The sequence below is a fragment of the Gymnodraco acuticeps genome, unplaced genomic scaffold, assembly GCF_902827175.1.
Source record: "Gymnodraco acuticeps unplaced genomic scaffold, fGymAcu1.1, whole genome shotgun sequence".
Lineage (NCBI taxonomy): Eukaryota > Metazoa > Chordata > Actinopteri > Perciformes > Bathydraconidae > Gymnodraco > Gymnodraco acuticeps.
This window is the reverse complement of record NW_022991632.1, coordinates 162,778-179,821: the sequence shown is the minus strand read 5'-3', so window position 1 is coordinate 179,821 and position 17,044 is coordinate 162,778. Positions and strand designations below refer to the sequence as shown.

Below are 17,044 nucleotides of genomic sequence, written 5' to 3'. Positions count from 1 at the left end.
GGCAACAACTCATTAAACCTTCTTATAGACCTAGCCACTGTGTACAGATGTACTGTATGGAACATACTTCAGTTCAGATGTGATAATAGGTACGGTAAGCACATAGCACTTTACATCTCAATTCTTTTTTTTAATAACAACCATTTTCATTTTAACCTGTCAATGATTGTGAAACATAATTGTAAACTTTGTAATCAAATGTTTACAATACAAACACAAAGACACATCTTTGCCAAGAACTCCACATTATTATTTTATTAGCATTCAAGCTTATTAAATTAGCCAAACTACTGCAGTTTATGTATTGTGGAGTTTCTCCTTCTGTATATAATTCCTGTGATTAGCATATTTTATTTTATTGTTGGCATACAATCTTTTGAATATATTTTCTTCATCTTCAGGATGTTGTGCTTATATATTTCGTACTTTTTTTCTCGTAAGACATTTTATTTATATTTTACCCATTGTATTCCCTAATACTATTTGTGGAAGGCTAAAGAAAAAGGCGTGTCTGATGTTGGCCTATTGTTAGAATCGGAAATGAAACAGCAACATGATCTTTAAAGATATGCATTTAACAACACTAATATAGAATTAATCTTCAGTATACATTGTATGATATTTGTAACTTTATAAGGCACAGCAGAGCTTTAAGGTCTTGTACATGACATGCGGTGAAGATTTTTAGCTCCGCCTCCTGAAGAGTTGCCAGAAGCAACAGGAAGAGACAACCCCAAAAAAGAGTGCAGCAGACTGGAAGGGAAAACAGTGGAGGCCGAAATCTTAATCTGTTGATTGGCCTCAGCACATCGGACCCACCGCTGGAGCTGTAACCCTCCACCCGGACCCGACCTGCTGACCCGCTTCTGGAGGAGTTATACGTGGCACAACAGTGAGCATGTCCTCCTCATAAAGCTAAACTAAAGCCTACCTGCCGCAGAAAAGACCGCGCCGAGGTATGTGAAGTATCTGAACTATCGTTTACAAGAGTGTGATTCATGTGTGTGACATTTTCTGTAATATGGCACAAATGTGGAAATGCAAGTTGCTGACGGTGATCTGTCTCTGCTGTATGTACTTTTTACTGTCTTCCTCCGCCACGTCAGTGAACATGTAGGTGAGGAGGGGGAAAAGTCCGTGTGGCCTGTTGTTGCTCCACTTTTTAATGCTGTTTAATTAACAAAGGAGAGCTATGGAGGGGCACCACGTGTCGGGACGGAGGGCTTTCCGTCTGTGCTGGCCTGTTTCGGCCTCCACCCACTGGTCCCAATGTCCGGCTGGATTAAGTACATTAATGACATATGGTTAGAGTTGACGATTTGTATATACTGACAGGCTCTTCTGGTGGTCGATAGCTGCTGCTTTAGGCGTCATTGTTGTGAGACAGCAGCGACCCTTCCAGCTGTAAAATCTGTCCTCTCTATTAAATTTCCTCTGCTGTTCTGTCACTGAGGAGGAAATGTTTTTAGGGTGACAAGCCATGTACAGTAAGGTGACCAGATTTTCAAAATTAAAACCGGGGACATTGAGTTTTGCGGTCAATATATCATTAACATATCCAATTTTCTTCACTGTTAAAGAAAAAAGGGGGACAAATCTGGTTCAATGTAATTTGAACATTTTAACTGTTGGATACAAACAGAAGGACGATAGCTCATATATGAGACTTCATAGGTATTTTATTTTGAAATTCTACATCAGATTGTCCTGATTTTCTCTGATTGACTAGATGGGGTCTCCTGCTATCACCCTGAAGTGAAATAAGTATTTTATTGACTTCAAATGACTCTTTGATTATGGACAGTTTCCATTAAATAATAATCAAAATATAGATGGACAATAGATCTAATTTGAGATTTTTAAACCGCATACATTTAAAATTGTGCTTCAGAAAGTAATGTTATTTTAGGAGTGTTGTGAGATGGTGTCAACATCAATTGAAATTAGTCACCCAGTGGAAATGTCAGATATGTCTTCATAACTGTATACTTACATTTTACATTCACTCAGTTATAATGTGGTAGTTATACGTAGTTTGTTTTGAATTATTATTGATTACATTATATAGTACATATTTCTTAATTTAAGCTCCAGTATATGAATATGTTTGGTGTGTTCTTTAGGTATATTTGTTATTGACCGAGTAAACGCTTTTATTTTGAAGGCAGTTTTTACAGGCCTCTACTGTAATGCATATTCGCGCACCGCAATACAACGTGCGGGCTGGCTTGAGTGTGTTTTCCGAAGTGGGGGCTGGCTTGACCACAGTCTGTTTACCCAGTGTTTCCTGACATGAAACGTTTTATTTCACCTTGCTATGTGTTTTTAACGTATTAAAAAATGGGGACATTTCCGGGGACAGTTTCAACCGGGGACAGGCCAATACAAACGGGGAGTGTCCCCGGAAAACGGGGACGTCTGGTCACCCTAATGTACAGCCTGAACACATCCTGTAGTCAAGAGGATGCTTGGCATTTAGACCTCACAGAGCCTGGGTATTCATTATGGACACTGCATGACTCACACATCAAAATGGCAGTATTGACCAGGGCTGGGCAGTATTCTGATATAAATATCTTCAAGACTAGATATTGATTATCAATAGTTTTGTGTTTCCCTGGTTTCAAAGACTACATCATAGTAGAATCATGTGAACTTCTGAACCAGCCTGTTCTCACTTTTTCATACTAATGTCTCATTGTGTAAATATTTTTGAATAATCACAATTTGTATCCAATATTCCTTTCAATATTGGGTATATATATCTCTGTATTTAACTTTTAACTGGTAAACATTTATTTTCTAGCTTTGGTGTTTAGTTATTTTACTGTCTCAGAGTAATACCTCAACACAGGAAGTCTGCAAAACAGCTTTATTTAGGCATTCAACATCTGTTACACTCTGTTTGCTCGTAATATGAACAATATGCGATAGCTAGGGGATTTCTGAATGAAACTGTAGTGTTGCACCGTCATCACCTTCATTCAGCAACCACAATAACAATTAAATGATTTTTAAGTAACATCATACTAAGTAGTAATGGGAATGGGACCCAATTGTACTAGTACATGTATTCAAATTGGGGAAGCTTTTATTACAAAGAAGAAACAATAACTAAATGTGAAATTATTTGTTAAATCCTTCTCTCAAAGTGTCCATTTTTGTTCAGTTGGTCATTCTGTGCAAAATGTATTGTGTTTGCCTGTAACCACTTGATCACAATACATTTCTGGTTTTAATTGTTTAATTAAGGCAGGCAGTGTGCATTAATTATACAAATGTGTTGCTCAAAAAATGTTGTTAAGCATTTTGGCCAGTTGTCCTTAATCATTGCACATTTTATATTATATAAATGCTGCATTACTAAATAATTTGAACCATATTTAAATTGCTAATTCAACTGAATTAGAAGTACATTTATATGCTGTGTATTTTTCCTAATTCAGTCCTGATATCAATAACTTTGACAGGTATTTATATTTCTTGCAGATGCACAGGAAGGCAGGCAGGTTCCTGCCCGCAGACACTCTTACCCAACTGTCTTTGCATTAGAGGAAAAAACGTGGTGTGTTCAACGTGCGTGATGCAACATCTCTTCCTCTTATTAATAGTTTATATTGGCCACTTCAACAATTGTGGTTTAGCATCTGAATCTACAAGCACATTGGCTATACTAGGTTTAAGCTCTTTGTTGGACAACATCATGTTCACTTCCACCAGTATATGATTTATATTGAGTTATAAGCACCATTGTGGCACTAGAATAAATATTCATATATATAATTAACCCTATATCTACCTGTTGGGTAATACATGGTTTGTAGAATAAATGAGCTCAGCTAGGGTAGGATTTTGATAAAGATCCAAAAGGAAGAAAATGTAGATTTATTTTGTAATGTGCCCACAAAGAAGCACATGTACAGCATTTCTACATTAAGCTGAAACTCTGCATTTCTCTGTTTCTTTTCTCCAGGCTCGTGAAGCAACCGTGTAAACATTAACTCGCCAAACATGCTGTCTCATGCTGGCAATGTTTTTTTTACAGCTATTAATAATACATTTTGCAGAGCCAGCTTTGGAAAATGAAGGGACTGGTTTACAACGGAAGAGAATGAATTCCTTGTTGAAGTGTTCGGCTTTCAGTGGATTGTGTTTCTTCTTCTTTTGTTGCTGTCTTTTCTCACTCTGCCCTGCAGAAACAATTTTAACTACAGCTGTACTTCACTTTTTTTCGCACTTTATCCGCCCTAACAAATCCCCTGTGTGCTCATATTTGATGTCTGACACAGCATGACACTGAAACTTTTACCGCCCTCACTTTTTTATTCATATTGTTACCATTCATATTAAGAAAAAAAAAGTGTTTACAGAAAGTCAATAAGCAGTAAGGAATGCCAATTTGCCTAATGTGATGGGAGTAAGAGTAGTGCTCCACAATTGATCACATTTTAATCTTATGCCCCGGCCACACGAGGACGAAAACGGCCGTTTGCGTTACTGTTTAGTGTCATATAGACCATTCGGCCACACGAGGACGACCGAATACGGCACTAAACGACTGAGGAAACGATAACGGGTCCCAAGGTGGATAGAACGGCATACGCAACGCTCTGGGGGGTCCAACGGCTCCGTGTGTGCGCCCTATACGAACATTTTCTGATAATGATGAGGCAATAGCCCCGCCTCTCCCCACCTCTGCTGCTCACCCCCGCGTCAAAGTAAACTGCACACTGAATTCAGATTATTTATCTTTCTCTCGATATGGACATAAACGCGAGTGAAGTCTAATCTGACAGGACGGAGACACGCAGCTCTGCTCACCTGCAGCTCCTCCCGCTGTGATGCGGCGGTGAACGGAGTAAAACACACACTTCAAGTCAGATCATCACCCTTAGCTATTTTATTTATTACCTCTCAAACTACCTAAACTAGTTATAAATATGTTTATTTTTACTGTCGGCCGGGTCACTCATTACTGGATCAGCTGCTGCATGAAACAGACACTGGCGCTCCGTCCGAAGAGAGGGAGGAAAAAGAGAGGCTCCGTGTATTTTATTATTATATTATATAGAGTCGTTATTCATTTGTTTTAAAGCTCAATAAATAACAAAGAAGACCTTTGACCGGCACTTTTATAATTTTGTCGGAAGATTTAAACTTTAATACACGTTGACTGGCGAAAAACTGCCTGGTTCCCTCGGCCCCCACCGCGGAGAATAAACAGAAGGGCAACCATGACAACCATGCTTCTTCGCTGCTTTTGTGGAGGAAGTTACAGCGCCACGTACAGGCTCCTGCATATGTACTGCAGCTTCTCCAGCGGTTGGAGCTAAACGGAGCGGTCTCGTGTGGGCAGACACTATCCGGATAACTATTGCGTGTGGACGGAAGCTTGTTTGCGTTTGCGTTAATCCTATGCGTTTAGCCGTTTTCGTCCTCGTGTGGCCGGGGTCTTAATCACCATTTTCAAATACTACTATAAACTAAATAGGATTTACTGTAATATGCGTTCTGCTCACACATAATCTTGTGTTGAGACTAATAAACAACAGAGAGCAAAAGGGCAAAACAAAAACTGAATACAGAGGGAGAAAAAAAACGTATTTTAAGGGCTATTTTTAGATTCAGAAGGAAAACATCAAAGGGTAAAGCAGTGCTTTGTTTATTGTAATTTGAGAGGGCAACATTTTTTTTTATAAATACAAAAATATCGTAATATAATCCTGTTTATCATTTTGGCCTATTTGTGCAGCTTTACCTGAGAGGAAGGTCAGGGTGAAGAATATTATAATGATGCTGCTCTACTCTTTCCTTAGAATAATGAGCCCTAACATTTTGACCTTAGTACCACACCTCCTGATCCCAAGAACTGTAGTAGAAAGCAATAAAAACAGCAGAGGGTGACCTGGGCCATTAAACGGGACGTACAGTACAGTATGAAGGTGACAGGCGTCATTGTTAAGTAGGTGGAAGGGGTACACTGTGGGTCGAGGCTTGAACAAAGAAAAGGAAGGAGTGGGGTGGGGCTCTGTGGTTGTGTGCGGATGGATGGACTTGGTGGTGAAGGGGAAAGTTATGCTTTTTCAGGCTGGGTGGTTGAAGGTGCTTCCTGTGCTGGCAGAGTGGAGCGCAACAGTCTTGCGTCATGTGTTTTTGCTTTAAAGCAGAATCCCATCATTACATTACATGTCACTTGTTAGATGCTTTTATCCAAAGCGACTTACATACTCAATACTGTGGGCAATCCCCACAGGAGCACTTAGGGGTGAAGTGTCTTGCCCAGGGACACAACGACATACTGACTGCAGTGGGGCTTGAACCTGTGACCCCCTGATCCGAACACCAACGCACAATCCCACTGCACCACACGCCTCCCCATCAGTGCGTCATTCGACTTTTTTCCGGAGGTCAGGTACTTGTCCTCTAGAAGAGCACTGATAAATTGCTCTTTGGATACATCAAAAAAGATGTCACACTTTTCAGCACTCTGCACCCAAAGTACCTGGAGTGCTCTTTTAGATAAAACGCTTATTTGACTCCTGCTGCCAGAAAGCTTGAAAACATATTATATATATGTGCAACCCCTGTGTGAATCAAGCCCTCCTCACCTCTAAGTCAAAGCTGCATGAATCAATGTTTTTAAATCAGCAACAGGTCAAAAGAATGTTCTGTGAATAAGTATGACACATTTCCCTCATCTCTACAGAGCTTTCTGCTCATTGATTTGGTTTTACAGTCCTCTGCTTTATTGTTTTGATTCCCATCAGACTCATAGAGACTTAATGTTATCATCACATGTCATATTGTTGTCCAAGGTAATGTGGTAAATCAGTGAGCAGCGCTGCTTTATACCAACATCAGATTTCATCAGAGAGGATTACTGTACCTTGATTTGTATTTCTGGAATAGACATTTATTTTTAAGATATTTTTTCTTTAAGCAGTTTTTCAGTCAACAATAGTTGCTTATGTTGCACATTCAGCACACAACCCAAAAGGCCTACTCCGCTCCCTTGCACATTCAGCAGGTTGTTTTCGTACAGCATGCCTCCGCTGTACACAGCTCTGCTCACTACACACTGGTGGACACCCTGAAACAACAGTGATAACTAATGGAATGACTAAAATGTCCCCTTTTGTAGAGCGTAATATTTACATTCTAAATATATGTGTATAAGGTTTCCCATTTAGTCCCTGCTTTATTTCCAGTACTTTCAGGAAAAATAGCTCCTGCTACATATTGGTGTGATATTTGACATACACTGCTTCCTAGTTTTTTTTTTAGGGAGAGTTGTTCACACACTCGGATTTGAACTTCTTCAATGTTAAAATTGTTATTAACATTTCAAAGTTAAAAAGGCATACTAAGTTTATACTGTATATTTTCAGGGTGTCTATATGTGATTACTTTCATTATCTAATTATCGCAATAATGTCATTTATACTTTTTGCATCTGATCTGTCATACCTTTTGTCTCATACCTAGTCAGTTGATCTTGGCGATGGCTCACGGCACCAGTCTCCAGTATGAACCCGTGGCAGAGATCGGAGGCGGGGCTTACGGGACGGTCTACAAGGCCAGAGATACAGAGAGCGGGCAGTTTGTGGCTCTGAAGAGCGTGCGGGTACAGACAGACCAAAATGGCCTCCCAATCTCCACCGTCAGAGAGGTGGCTCTGCTGAAAAGGCTGGAGCAGTTTGACCACCCAAATGTAGTCAGGTAAGAAGATTATAAAAGTGTTGTTGGCTACAGTTCACTGTGAACACCTCTCACACAAGTTGTATTCTGATGACAGGCTGATGGATGTGTGTGCCACCCAGAGGTCGGACCAGGAGACTAAAGTCACTCTGGTGTTTGAACATGTGGACCAAGACCTCAAGACGTACCTGGAGAGAGCCCCAGATGCAGGGTTAGCCCCCGGGTGCATTCAAGTGAGAACTGAAGCAGTATCTTCCTTTTTTTTAAGGGTCTTTTAACTATCTTTTAAAGCAGGTTCTGTTGAAATGTAGTGCTGGTCAAAATATTCCTGTATGTGTTTCTGCAGGACCTGATGAGGCAGTTGATGTGCGGTCTTGCATTCCTTCACTCTAACCGTGTGATGCACAGAGACCTGAAACCAGAGAATATTCTGGTAACCAGCCAGGGCCAGGTGAAGCTGGCTGACTTCGGACTGGCCAGGATCTACAGCTGCCACATGGCCCTCACTCCTGTGGTAAGAACTCACCTGGACCATACCATTGTTTTATGTCTTGTGTATGCATTTCCAACATATTACTGTTTATTTTATTTTACCATTTGGGCAACTGCTGGCTTCCATTCATCTTAGTTGCTTTAAAATACTTCATTGTCAGTGTCTAACATGTGACAGTCTGCCGTTAAACCCTTAACCATGAGTTTACCAGACACAATAAGTCTTTTCCATGTTGGCTTACTAGTCGAACTACCAATCAAAATAGCATACATGTAATGTTTGGTCTGTCTGGTCTTGGTTTGAGCTTCGTTGAACTCACATTTAAGAAACACTTTGAACAAGTCTAAGAGTCTTCAGCCATGCTAGAGTCTATGAGGCAGCACTTAAACTAAAAGTTAACTTCAACATGCTAATTATTTACAATGACAATGCTTACATGGTCCTTTTCAGCAGGTACTATTTAACTTTTACTTTCTTGGTTTACTTTTCCTGTTTGCATGCTAACATTAAGTAATTGACACCAAACACAAAGTCCAGTTTGTAACTTCATATTCATAATAAATTAAGGATGTGTCCACCTGGTAGGAGCTCAATGTAGGGAACATTTTTGAGTAATTATTGCAGCTAAAACATGCGTAAACAGTACATTTAAAAGACTCTGTGTGTGTGTGTCCCAGGTGGTGACACTGTGGTACCGCCCCCCCGAGGTTCTGCTGCAGTCCAGTTACGCCACACCTGTGGACATCTGGAGCACCGGCTGCATCTTTGCTGAGATGTTCAGACGCAAGTGAGTCAGCAGAATAACTTAAAGAAGACAAGCCTTTTTAATATGTATGTTTACGTTTGTTATGATCAATATGCCTGTGTCAGTGTTTAAATGCAGGTTTGAAAAAATCTATATCTAAAAGAAGTAGCATGAAAACATTTGGCTGTAATTTGATAAGAAGAGAGTCCTGGGGCGAAGAGAGCAGCGCATACGACTTTTGGTGGAGATTTGATTAAGTTACAGAGCAGCAGAGATTCGATTACATATCCTGAAGGTAAAGGTTTGTGCTTACAAAGTCAGCTGTCGTTTCTCGGATGAGCTAGCCTGAGGATAGATCATTTGAACCTCTAAAATAAAAAATGGAAAAAGGTCTCCCACAAAATACATTTTAATATTACTGATTCATTTTGACACTACTACTTTGCTTGTATAATGTTCACTGGCAATGTTCTTTCCCCCCTAATACTACGTTACAAAGTTAGGAAAGATTGAGGCTTTGCATAATCATTGAAGTCTTGTTCAGCCTTATGTAGAGGTCAGCAAATGGACAATGTACAAAACATTGAAATACATTGGTTCCCTTATTATGTTGTTAAAAAACGAATCTGGGCAACATTCCCTATAAAGGCTAATTTAATGTAGCTTTTATTTTTCATACTTCCAAACATTCTAAAACAATAGTATGTAATATCATATTGATCATCATGCCAGAGGTATGCTCCAGCTTTCACGCTTGAGATTGACGTTAGTAGGTATACTCTGTCTGGAGATTCAAAACACGCATCTATGTGTCTGTGTCAGAGCTGCCCTGATGAGTTTGTGGAGCAGGGTTTAGATTTGATCTGTAAATAGATCACATTATGAGGTTATCTACGGCTCCGGGGAAATCTGGGCTGGATGTCAGACTGTCGGGAAGTGAATTGGTGAAAACAGCTGCCACATTCATTATGTAACTGCACATACACGTATTTAATTCTATGCTTGCCCTTTTGTCAACCAAGTCTACAAATCATAATCAAACAAGTGTCATCAGTGTCAGGCATGCTCATCCACTGACGTCTTCCAGTCGTGCTTCAACACATACAAACAGTTTCTGCAAGCAAAAATCACCATGTGACTAAAGCATATTAATGTAGTTTGCAATTTCTCTCTCAAATCAGAAAATCTATCAGAAATAGAGTACAGTACACCCACAGCAGCTCCCTCTAGTGGTACAAATGACACATTGCATTTAGAAAGCAGTCATCTTCAGAAAGAGATTCATGCTTCAAATATTTTTCCTGTGAAAGATGGTGATGAAATAATGATACAATCATATTGTCCTGAACAAATTGATTGGGGTAAGATGTTGCAAATGTATACAAACAGTAACATCATTATTCTTTTTGCAATCTGTGTTTAAAGAACATCATGTTCCTGTTTGCCTTCCTGCACAAATGGGAATAGCAAAAGCATGTGAACTAATAAGAGTGCTTCAATGTTTTCACTGTGGTTCAAACTCTCTGTCTGCTAGACCTTTGTTCTGTGGAGAATCAGAAGTGGACCAACTTGGGAAAATTCTTCAGTGAGTTTCAAATAGTTAACATCACATTTACCTGACTAGATGCCTCATATTGTACGTGTTTAATTAAATATATAATGTAATTTCAGAGTTATTGGCTTGCCATCAGAGGACGAGTGGCCGACTGATGTTTCACTCTCAAGGAAACACTTCCCCTCACTCTTACCACGCCCGATCACTGACTTTGTTCCAGAGATAAATGAGCTGGGGGCGCAACTATTGCTGGTAAGATTTAAAAATTAAAAGGTTGGTCCATCCTGTCTTGTAAACTATTTATTTTCAGCTGTGTACAGTTGAAAACAAGACGGCAACAGATCCATAACCTCAGGCAGGCTCCGGAATATTTGTCTTTGCTCATAGTCTGCTGATGTTCATCATCTGCCACAAGAACTTCTTGTGACTAGTGTTACTTAACCAGCTGGTTAAACTCTGGAGAGAGCGTGACTTACAGAACTTCTCTTTGAAAGAAAAGTACTCTTTCTGCACACTACTTTTCACTGCTAGTAAAATTAAAAACCTAAGATCACAATTGTTCTAATTGATTATTAGTGATTTTACCAACAGATCATAAAGAGGCCCTATGACGCTCATGTTCAGGTTTATTTTTTATATGAGGTGTTTTTGCTTCTACTGTGACATGTTTACATATTTACATTTTCAAAAAGGTTTTTATTTTTCTCATGTCCTCTTATCATCCTGGATCCAGAGTCCGCTCTGATTGGTTAGCTGGCCGGCTATCGTTGTGATTGATCAGCCGCTTAGAGCAAGCCCCCAGGAAGTGCGCCGGACTCTGATGAACATTTTCGTTGTGTCCAAACGGCGGTACTACAATTTCCGTATCAGTCCGTGATGTCACCGGGCCCAGAAAGACTTTTTCCCATTGACTAACATGGGAAAGAAACGTCTGTAAATCAGCGGATACTTTTTTTTAAACTAAATAAACTACCCAGTATGAACTATTTTATACCCCTTATTATAATCATTCAGTCCTTAAAGTTGTAAAATGCGCTAAAAGCCGAATCTAGATTAATTTCCTCTCCATTCATTCTACTGAGCCGAGAGTGGGAGCTCCGGGGGCGGGGCTTAAGGGACGCATGCTCTGTGAGCGCACATACGGGTTCTTCTGCTCTGACAGCCAGGCATGACGGGTAATCTGTGACGTTTCGCTCTCTCAAAAGTTGGACCATTTTGTCCTCATGCGCCAATGAGCAGCTCTCATAGGAAAGAACGAGACCCTGCCTCCGACGCTGTATCCAGTTCTTATTATACATCCATGGCTTAGAGATGTCCCGCCTTTTAGCCTATCACTTACAATGTGTTGGAGCGCTAGCCAATAGAGGCGTGGGTGTCACATAGTGATGTCACTATGTTCCTGAAGTAAACAAAGGAGTCCAAATGAGGCAGGGGGGGCGGGAGTGTGGGAGAGAAACTCCCTCTGGGGGAACTTTGATTGATTTAAGCCTTTGCAGTCCTTTAACATGCACGGAAAACCTATATAACAAACTACAGGAAAACTCCAGAAATCACTAAAAGATAATGTTGCAGTAAATGTTGTTTTTCTCAGATTACATTTGACTTTGTATTTAATTATGCTTCTTTGTATGATGTAGAAACAATATGTTAAAGTGCAAAGTAAAAAAAAAGAGGCCAGTAACTTCTTGTACTTTCCACTGGTTGCCTGGCAACTGGTCCTGGGCAGATGGTAATGTGGCTCATAACCCTATGTGAACCGCGTATCGTCTCTAATCTTTGATTTAAATGTAGTTAATAGATGAGATGTACAGTGTGTGTTAGTGAGGTTTATTGGACGGAGACAGACCCACATATCAAGTCTTCATGCTGAACTCAGACATGAGCAGTGGCTCAGTCAGTAGGGGCTTGGACTGTGAGCCGTAGGGTCGCCGGTTCAAGTCCCCGACCAGACCTGGAGTGTGGACTGCTACTTGGAGGTCACCTCCTGCCCTGCCGTGGTGCCCTTGAGCAAGGCACCGGACATCCCCCTTCCCCCCTCACTCCCGATGCTCCCCGGGCGCTGTACAATAGCTGCCCACTGCTCCTAGTACTAGACTCCTGGTACTAGGATGGGTTAAAAGCAGAGAACACATTTCACTGTGTGCTGTGTGCTCTGCATGTGTGACCATTAAAGAGGGTTTCATCCCTCCCTATTCTATTCTAAACAGAGAGGGGGGACAGCCTCCTCCAACTGATGCTTTTTAAAGTTATAAAATGTAACATTTCTGCATTTAAGATGCCTAAAAACGACTAGACTTATAAAAGTGAGTGATTGTGCTTGTGAGTTGTTAACTTAAAGCTATTTTCTGACCTAGAGAAATCTTTTATACTAATCAAGGTAACGTAATGTTATGAAACAATTCTCTGCTAGAAGATGGCATTCTCACTTTCTACCTACTTTAAAGCCACGTTTTTAACAATACACTTAACAGCAGCTTTTATTTTTTACTATATATTTTAACCTGAACAATTATTATTAGTCATTGAAAGTCTGAATTCCAATCAGAGAAGCAAGCTGAGCTAGCGTTAGTGGCAGACAAGCAACGACAGAGAATCTCAGATTTTCAACATAAAACAGTTTGATCCGCTTATACCCATTTCAATCAATGGGTCCATTTGTTTTGGAGAAGAGGAGACCGCTGTGGCGGTAAAGAAAACCCTCAGTGATGATAAACTGGATGGAAAAGCTCACTACAAAGATGACATGGGTGGTGAAGACAACAACTCTCATGACCTCATGCAACTTTACAATGCCAACAAACTCCATGTCATTGTTTTGATTTTCAGACGCCTGGCGGCAGAAAATGAAAAACTAATCCTTTTTAAAACCCGGAGATCTAAACTACTATGATTGTTTCTTCCACAGAAAATGCTGACCTTTGACCCCTTGAAGCGAATATCCGCGCTGAATGCCCTAGAAGATGCATATTTCCAGGACGAGGAGACATTGACTTGAAATGATGCAGTGAACCGCGCAGAGAGAGGTAACAGTGTATAAGCTTAGACCTGGCCCAACCATAAAGGAGTTTTAAATATTCCTTGCATTGCCTTTCAAGACGTCTGGGTTATGCTTTGGGATATATTTTTTATTTACTGCTACATCAAAACAGGATTAAAGCCTGAGAAGTGGAATAAAAAAAGAAGAGGAGTGAACTTAAGGATGACTGGCATGCTTACCAACGCCACAATTAATGATGTTAACATGGCGTGTCTTCAAGGACAAAACCAGTGTTTTTGATGTTTGATTTGTGTATCAGTCTCGTCCGCAGGGACTGGCGCACAGACACGTCTGTCATCTCCTCTGAAATGTTGCTCTTGTAACTTTTGTGCAGTGCTTAGACAGAAGGAAGCAGAGATGTCATCTTTTCTCATTAAAAGCTGAACAATCTCTGACAAGAGTGACACCTCAGGGTCAGAGCAGCCAGTCTTTAGTGATCTTACTGTGTTTGTCTTAGTATTTGTCCTACTCAAGGTAGAGTAAAACCATCCGTCTTCTGAAAATCATGGGGAAATGAAAGAATAGTCACAGAATAAAAATGCACAAGAAAGACAAAAATACTGGTATTGCCCTTAAAAATGTTGTTTTCTTTTATTGATCAAAGGACTGAAGGGTTGGACTTCATTTCATGTTAAACATTTATGTCAGTTTGTCAATCATATCACTGCAACCACAAACAAATAATAAAATATTTTAATCACATTCAAACTTCATTTGTGTATTTTTATTATACACATTATGGTGTTTTCTTTTAGAATTAATGTGATTTTATGAGCACTGAAATACTTTGTGTGGAAAAAACACTAACCTTAAATACTAACAAAATAATAAAGTCTGCCTCACTTTTTCTGTCTTTATGTAATGATATAAACAGTCAATGAATGTGGCTGTCTAAATAAGCAGCAGGTGTCTCCTCTTTTGTTGTTATTTTGGAGGGGAATTGTTACGTTTTACATAGGGGTGACCGCATCATTTAGTATTGCTCGAGATACACTTTTTGTTATATTCCATGGAATGCTCTTAACATCCCGATGGCAATGAATATCTTAAGTGCTTTGACAACAAAATCCATAAAAACATTTCATCTGTGGAAGCCGTAATACTGTAAAAAGCACGACCAATCATTTTAGCCGGCTAAAATAACTGGATGGCCTACCTGCCTGTCAGCCTTCCATCTGTGCACAAACTTATCTCGTGCCCTCATTAGTCATGTGCGCGTAGCAGATTTCTTCCGGCTGTGTATTTTCAAATTCTAGCGCACTCCAGCTGGTTTCTCCGAAATTACCTACCCCACCTTTAAGCACAAAGAAAGTGCATCATTCACTTCACTCTATGCTGCTCGTGTTCTTTTCGTAAGCCCCCTTCCTGCCTGCTGAGTGCCCACATCTTTCAAACTTCAGGATTCATTTGAATGTGTGTAAATGTGAAATTTCCAAAACCAAGCCCTGATTGCTACACGTTTTCTTCTCAATCTTAAAAGAGCTAATTCCAAAGCCACACAATACATTGAGTAGTAACACAGTTCCCTTTTAAATGAGTCATTTCGCTAACAAAGAAAGAATGATCGGACAAATTATGCAAAACACTGAAATACTCGACAATATAAAAGAACGTCCTATACAGTTGTGCAAGTACATGTATTGCCCGGTTATTAACAAACATCCATACACCGTATCACTTGAGGCCTTTAATAACTTAAAAGCTGCTAGTAAGATGAGTGATCAGTTCAATGTTAATTAAAGGGATAGTGGAAATCCGCGAATTTTGGGTTTAACTTATGTATTTTTATTAAAAATAAGCATAATAAACACATTTTTTTTAATTTCATGCGCCTAGTTTCATTTTATTTTCAATTGTACTGCGCCCTCTCAATGAAACGAAATACTTCGGGAATCGTCGGGAATCTTCGGGTGATGACGAGAGCATAGGAAGACGGGCACAAACAATGGCGGACATTCAATAGCATTTGCATGTGAATAGCCGACCTTTATTATGGTGAATAGATGTGTTTTGTATGGCTGTAGTGCGACAGCAAATGCAGAGAATGGCGTATCGACGCATGTGTTTCCAAGAAACCCAGCCATTCGTCGTCAGTGGGTGACATTTTGATCACAAATCAAAAAAGGTAAGACGTAATTATTGTAATATTTTTGGAACCGGATGTTGTTTACTTTCTCTTTTCTGGCTGATAGCTCCAGGAATTCGAGGTCTTACAGTGATGACATTACATGTGTGGAATCTGTGGAGTCTCAGCTTTAAATCGTATATCTTGTTTGTGCAGTTAAGATAGTAATAACTAATAAGGGCATTTCTACCGTGTGTTGTGTGTAAAAAAAGCGTTAGCATTAGTTAGCATTGTTTCGCTCAATGCTAATTCAAAGGCTTGGTATTACTCTTGTGTTTTTTCTAGCTAACAATTGTTCTTATTGTCAGTTAGCGGAGTTTCTTACCTTTAAAAGGGTATGAAACATTAATAGTTTCATAAATGTTAAGAAGCCCTGAGACATGTGAGAGAAAAAAAACTGTGGGAGGGGTCCACTGGGGGGACCTTCGGGCTTAACTGGTTAACAATGATTAATATTTGTAAAGGCTACAGGTGATCTTAAGATGCGTGAGCTATGCTTAGGGACCTACCAGTCAAGATTATTTGTGCGTAGGGGTGCATCATCTGGCGCCTGGTCCTGGTCATCCTCGCCATTGCCCATGCCGTGAACCATCACCTCGGGCTCGGGCTCGAACAAATAAGGACGTAATGGTCCATCGTCTGGCTCAATATTGTCACCATCGTCGCTTACTGAACCGGATTCAGATTCAGTTCCTAAAACGACATGTTCGTAGGAAAGCCGAGAGGATGTTTCTGACTCGCTATCATCACTGGATACCTCGTACAATCCTTCTTCTTTGTCTGGTATATTTGCCCTTCCACGTTCATTCTGCATAGACGCCATGGTTTGTTATCGTATCGTCTTCCTAAGTTTTCGTCACTTCCGGTTTGGCTGAGTCGAACATTTCGTTTCTAAAAAACTTCGGGGAAGCTGCAATAAAGTGCTTCTAACATGCGTAAGGCAATTATTATATTTTTTTAATCAGGGTGTGATTGTTTTGGTACGTAATTATGCTTGTATATAAGTTAAAACGAAACTATTTGAGGTTCCATTTCCACTATCCCTTTAAATGAGGAAACAAGCTAATTCACTTTCTTGCTGAGAGTTAGACGAGGAGATTAATACCACTCATGTTTGTACTGTAAATATGAAGCTACCACTTAGCTTAGCATAAAGACAAGCAACACTGGAGCTTGACTCTGTTTAAAAAAACATGTACTAAAGACTTTATATCTCACCAACAGACTAAGTTTTCATTTGTTTATTCAGTACACAAAAGCGTATGAGTTATAACATGTTGGAGAGCTTTAGAGTTGTTTAAGTTAATATCAAAGAAGTACTCAAAACACATCTGTTCGTCAAGGCTTTGAGCCTCAGATAATCTTCTCTATATTTGTGTGACCATCCTTTG

At 39.9% G+C, this 17,044-nt stretch overlaps 1 protein-coding gene across 2 annotated transcripts; it reads left to right on the top strand.

Moving 5' to 3' along the window:
• The first annotated feature begins 690 nt into the window (after positions 1 to 690).
• Positions 691 to 14,236, top strand: cdk4 (cyclin-dependent kinase 4). 2 transcript variants are annotated; one of them, XM_034198388.1, is made up of 9 exons: positions 700 to 956; positions 3,490 to 3,576; positions 7,486 to 7,719; positions 7,796 to 7,931; positions 8,045 to 8,212; positions 8,869 to 8,978; positions 10,471 to 10,521; positions 10,608 to 10,743; positions 13,397 to 13,486. In XM_034198388.1, the coding sequence occupies exons 3-9, from the start codon at positions 7,502 to 7,504 to the stop codon at positions 13,484 to 13,486; spliced, it is 909 nt and encodes a 302-aa protein (XP_034054279.1). In that variant the 5' UTR covers positions 700 to 956; positions 3,490 to 3,576; positions 7,486 to 7,501. The 2 variants fall into 2 exon arrangements, with proteins under 2 accessions (XP_034054278.1, XP_034054279.1); XM_034198387.1 differs by lacking the exon at positions 3,490 to 3,576 and having other exon boundaries at positions 691 to 956; positions 13,397 to 14,236.
• The last annotated feature ends 2,808 nt before the right edge of the window (positions 14,237 to 17,044 follow it).

What these genes read in the sequence shown, in the direction of transcription:
- cdk4 (XM_034198387.1), top strand. Translation starts at nt 7,502, where the DNA reads ATGGCTCACGGCACCAGTCTCCAGTATGAACCCGTGGCAGAGATCGGA. An exon ending in GCTGAGATGTTCAGACGCAA is followed by an intron (nt 8,979 to 10,470) that starts GTGAGTCAGCAG and finishes TCTGTCTGCTAG; the next exon opens with ACCTTTGTTCTGTGGAGAAT. An exon ending in TGGGGGCGCAACTATTGCTG is followed by an intron (nt 10,744 to 13,396) that starts GTAAGATTTAAA and finishes TTTCTTCCACAG; the next exon opens with AAAATGCTGACCTTTGACCC.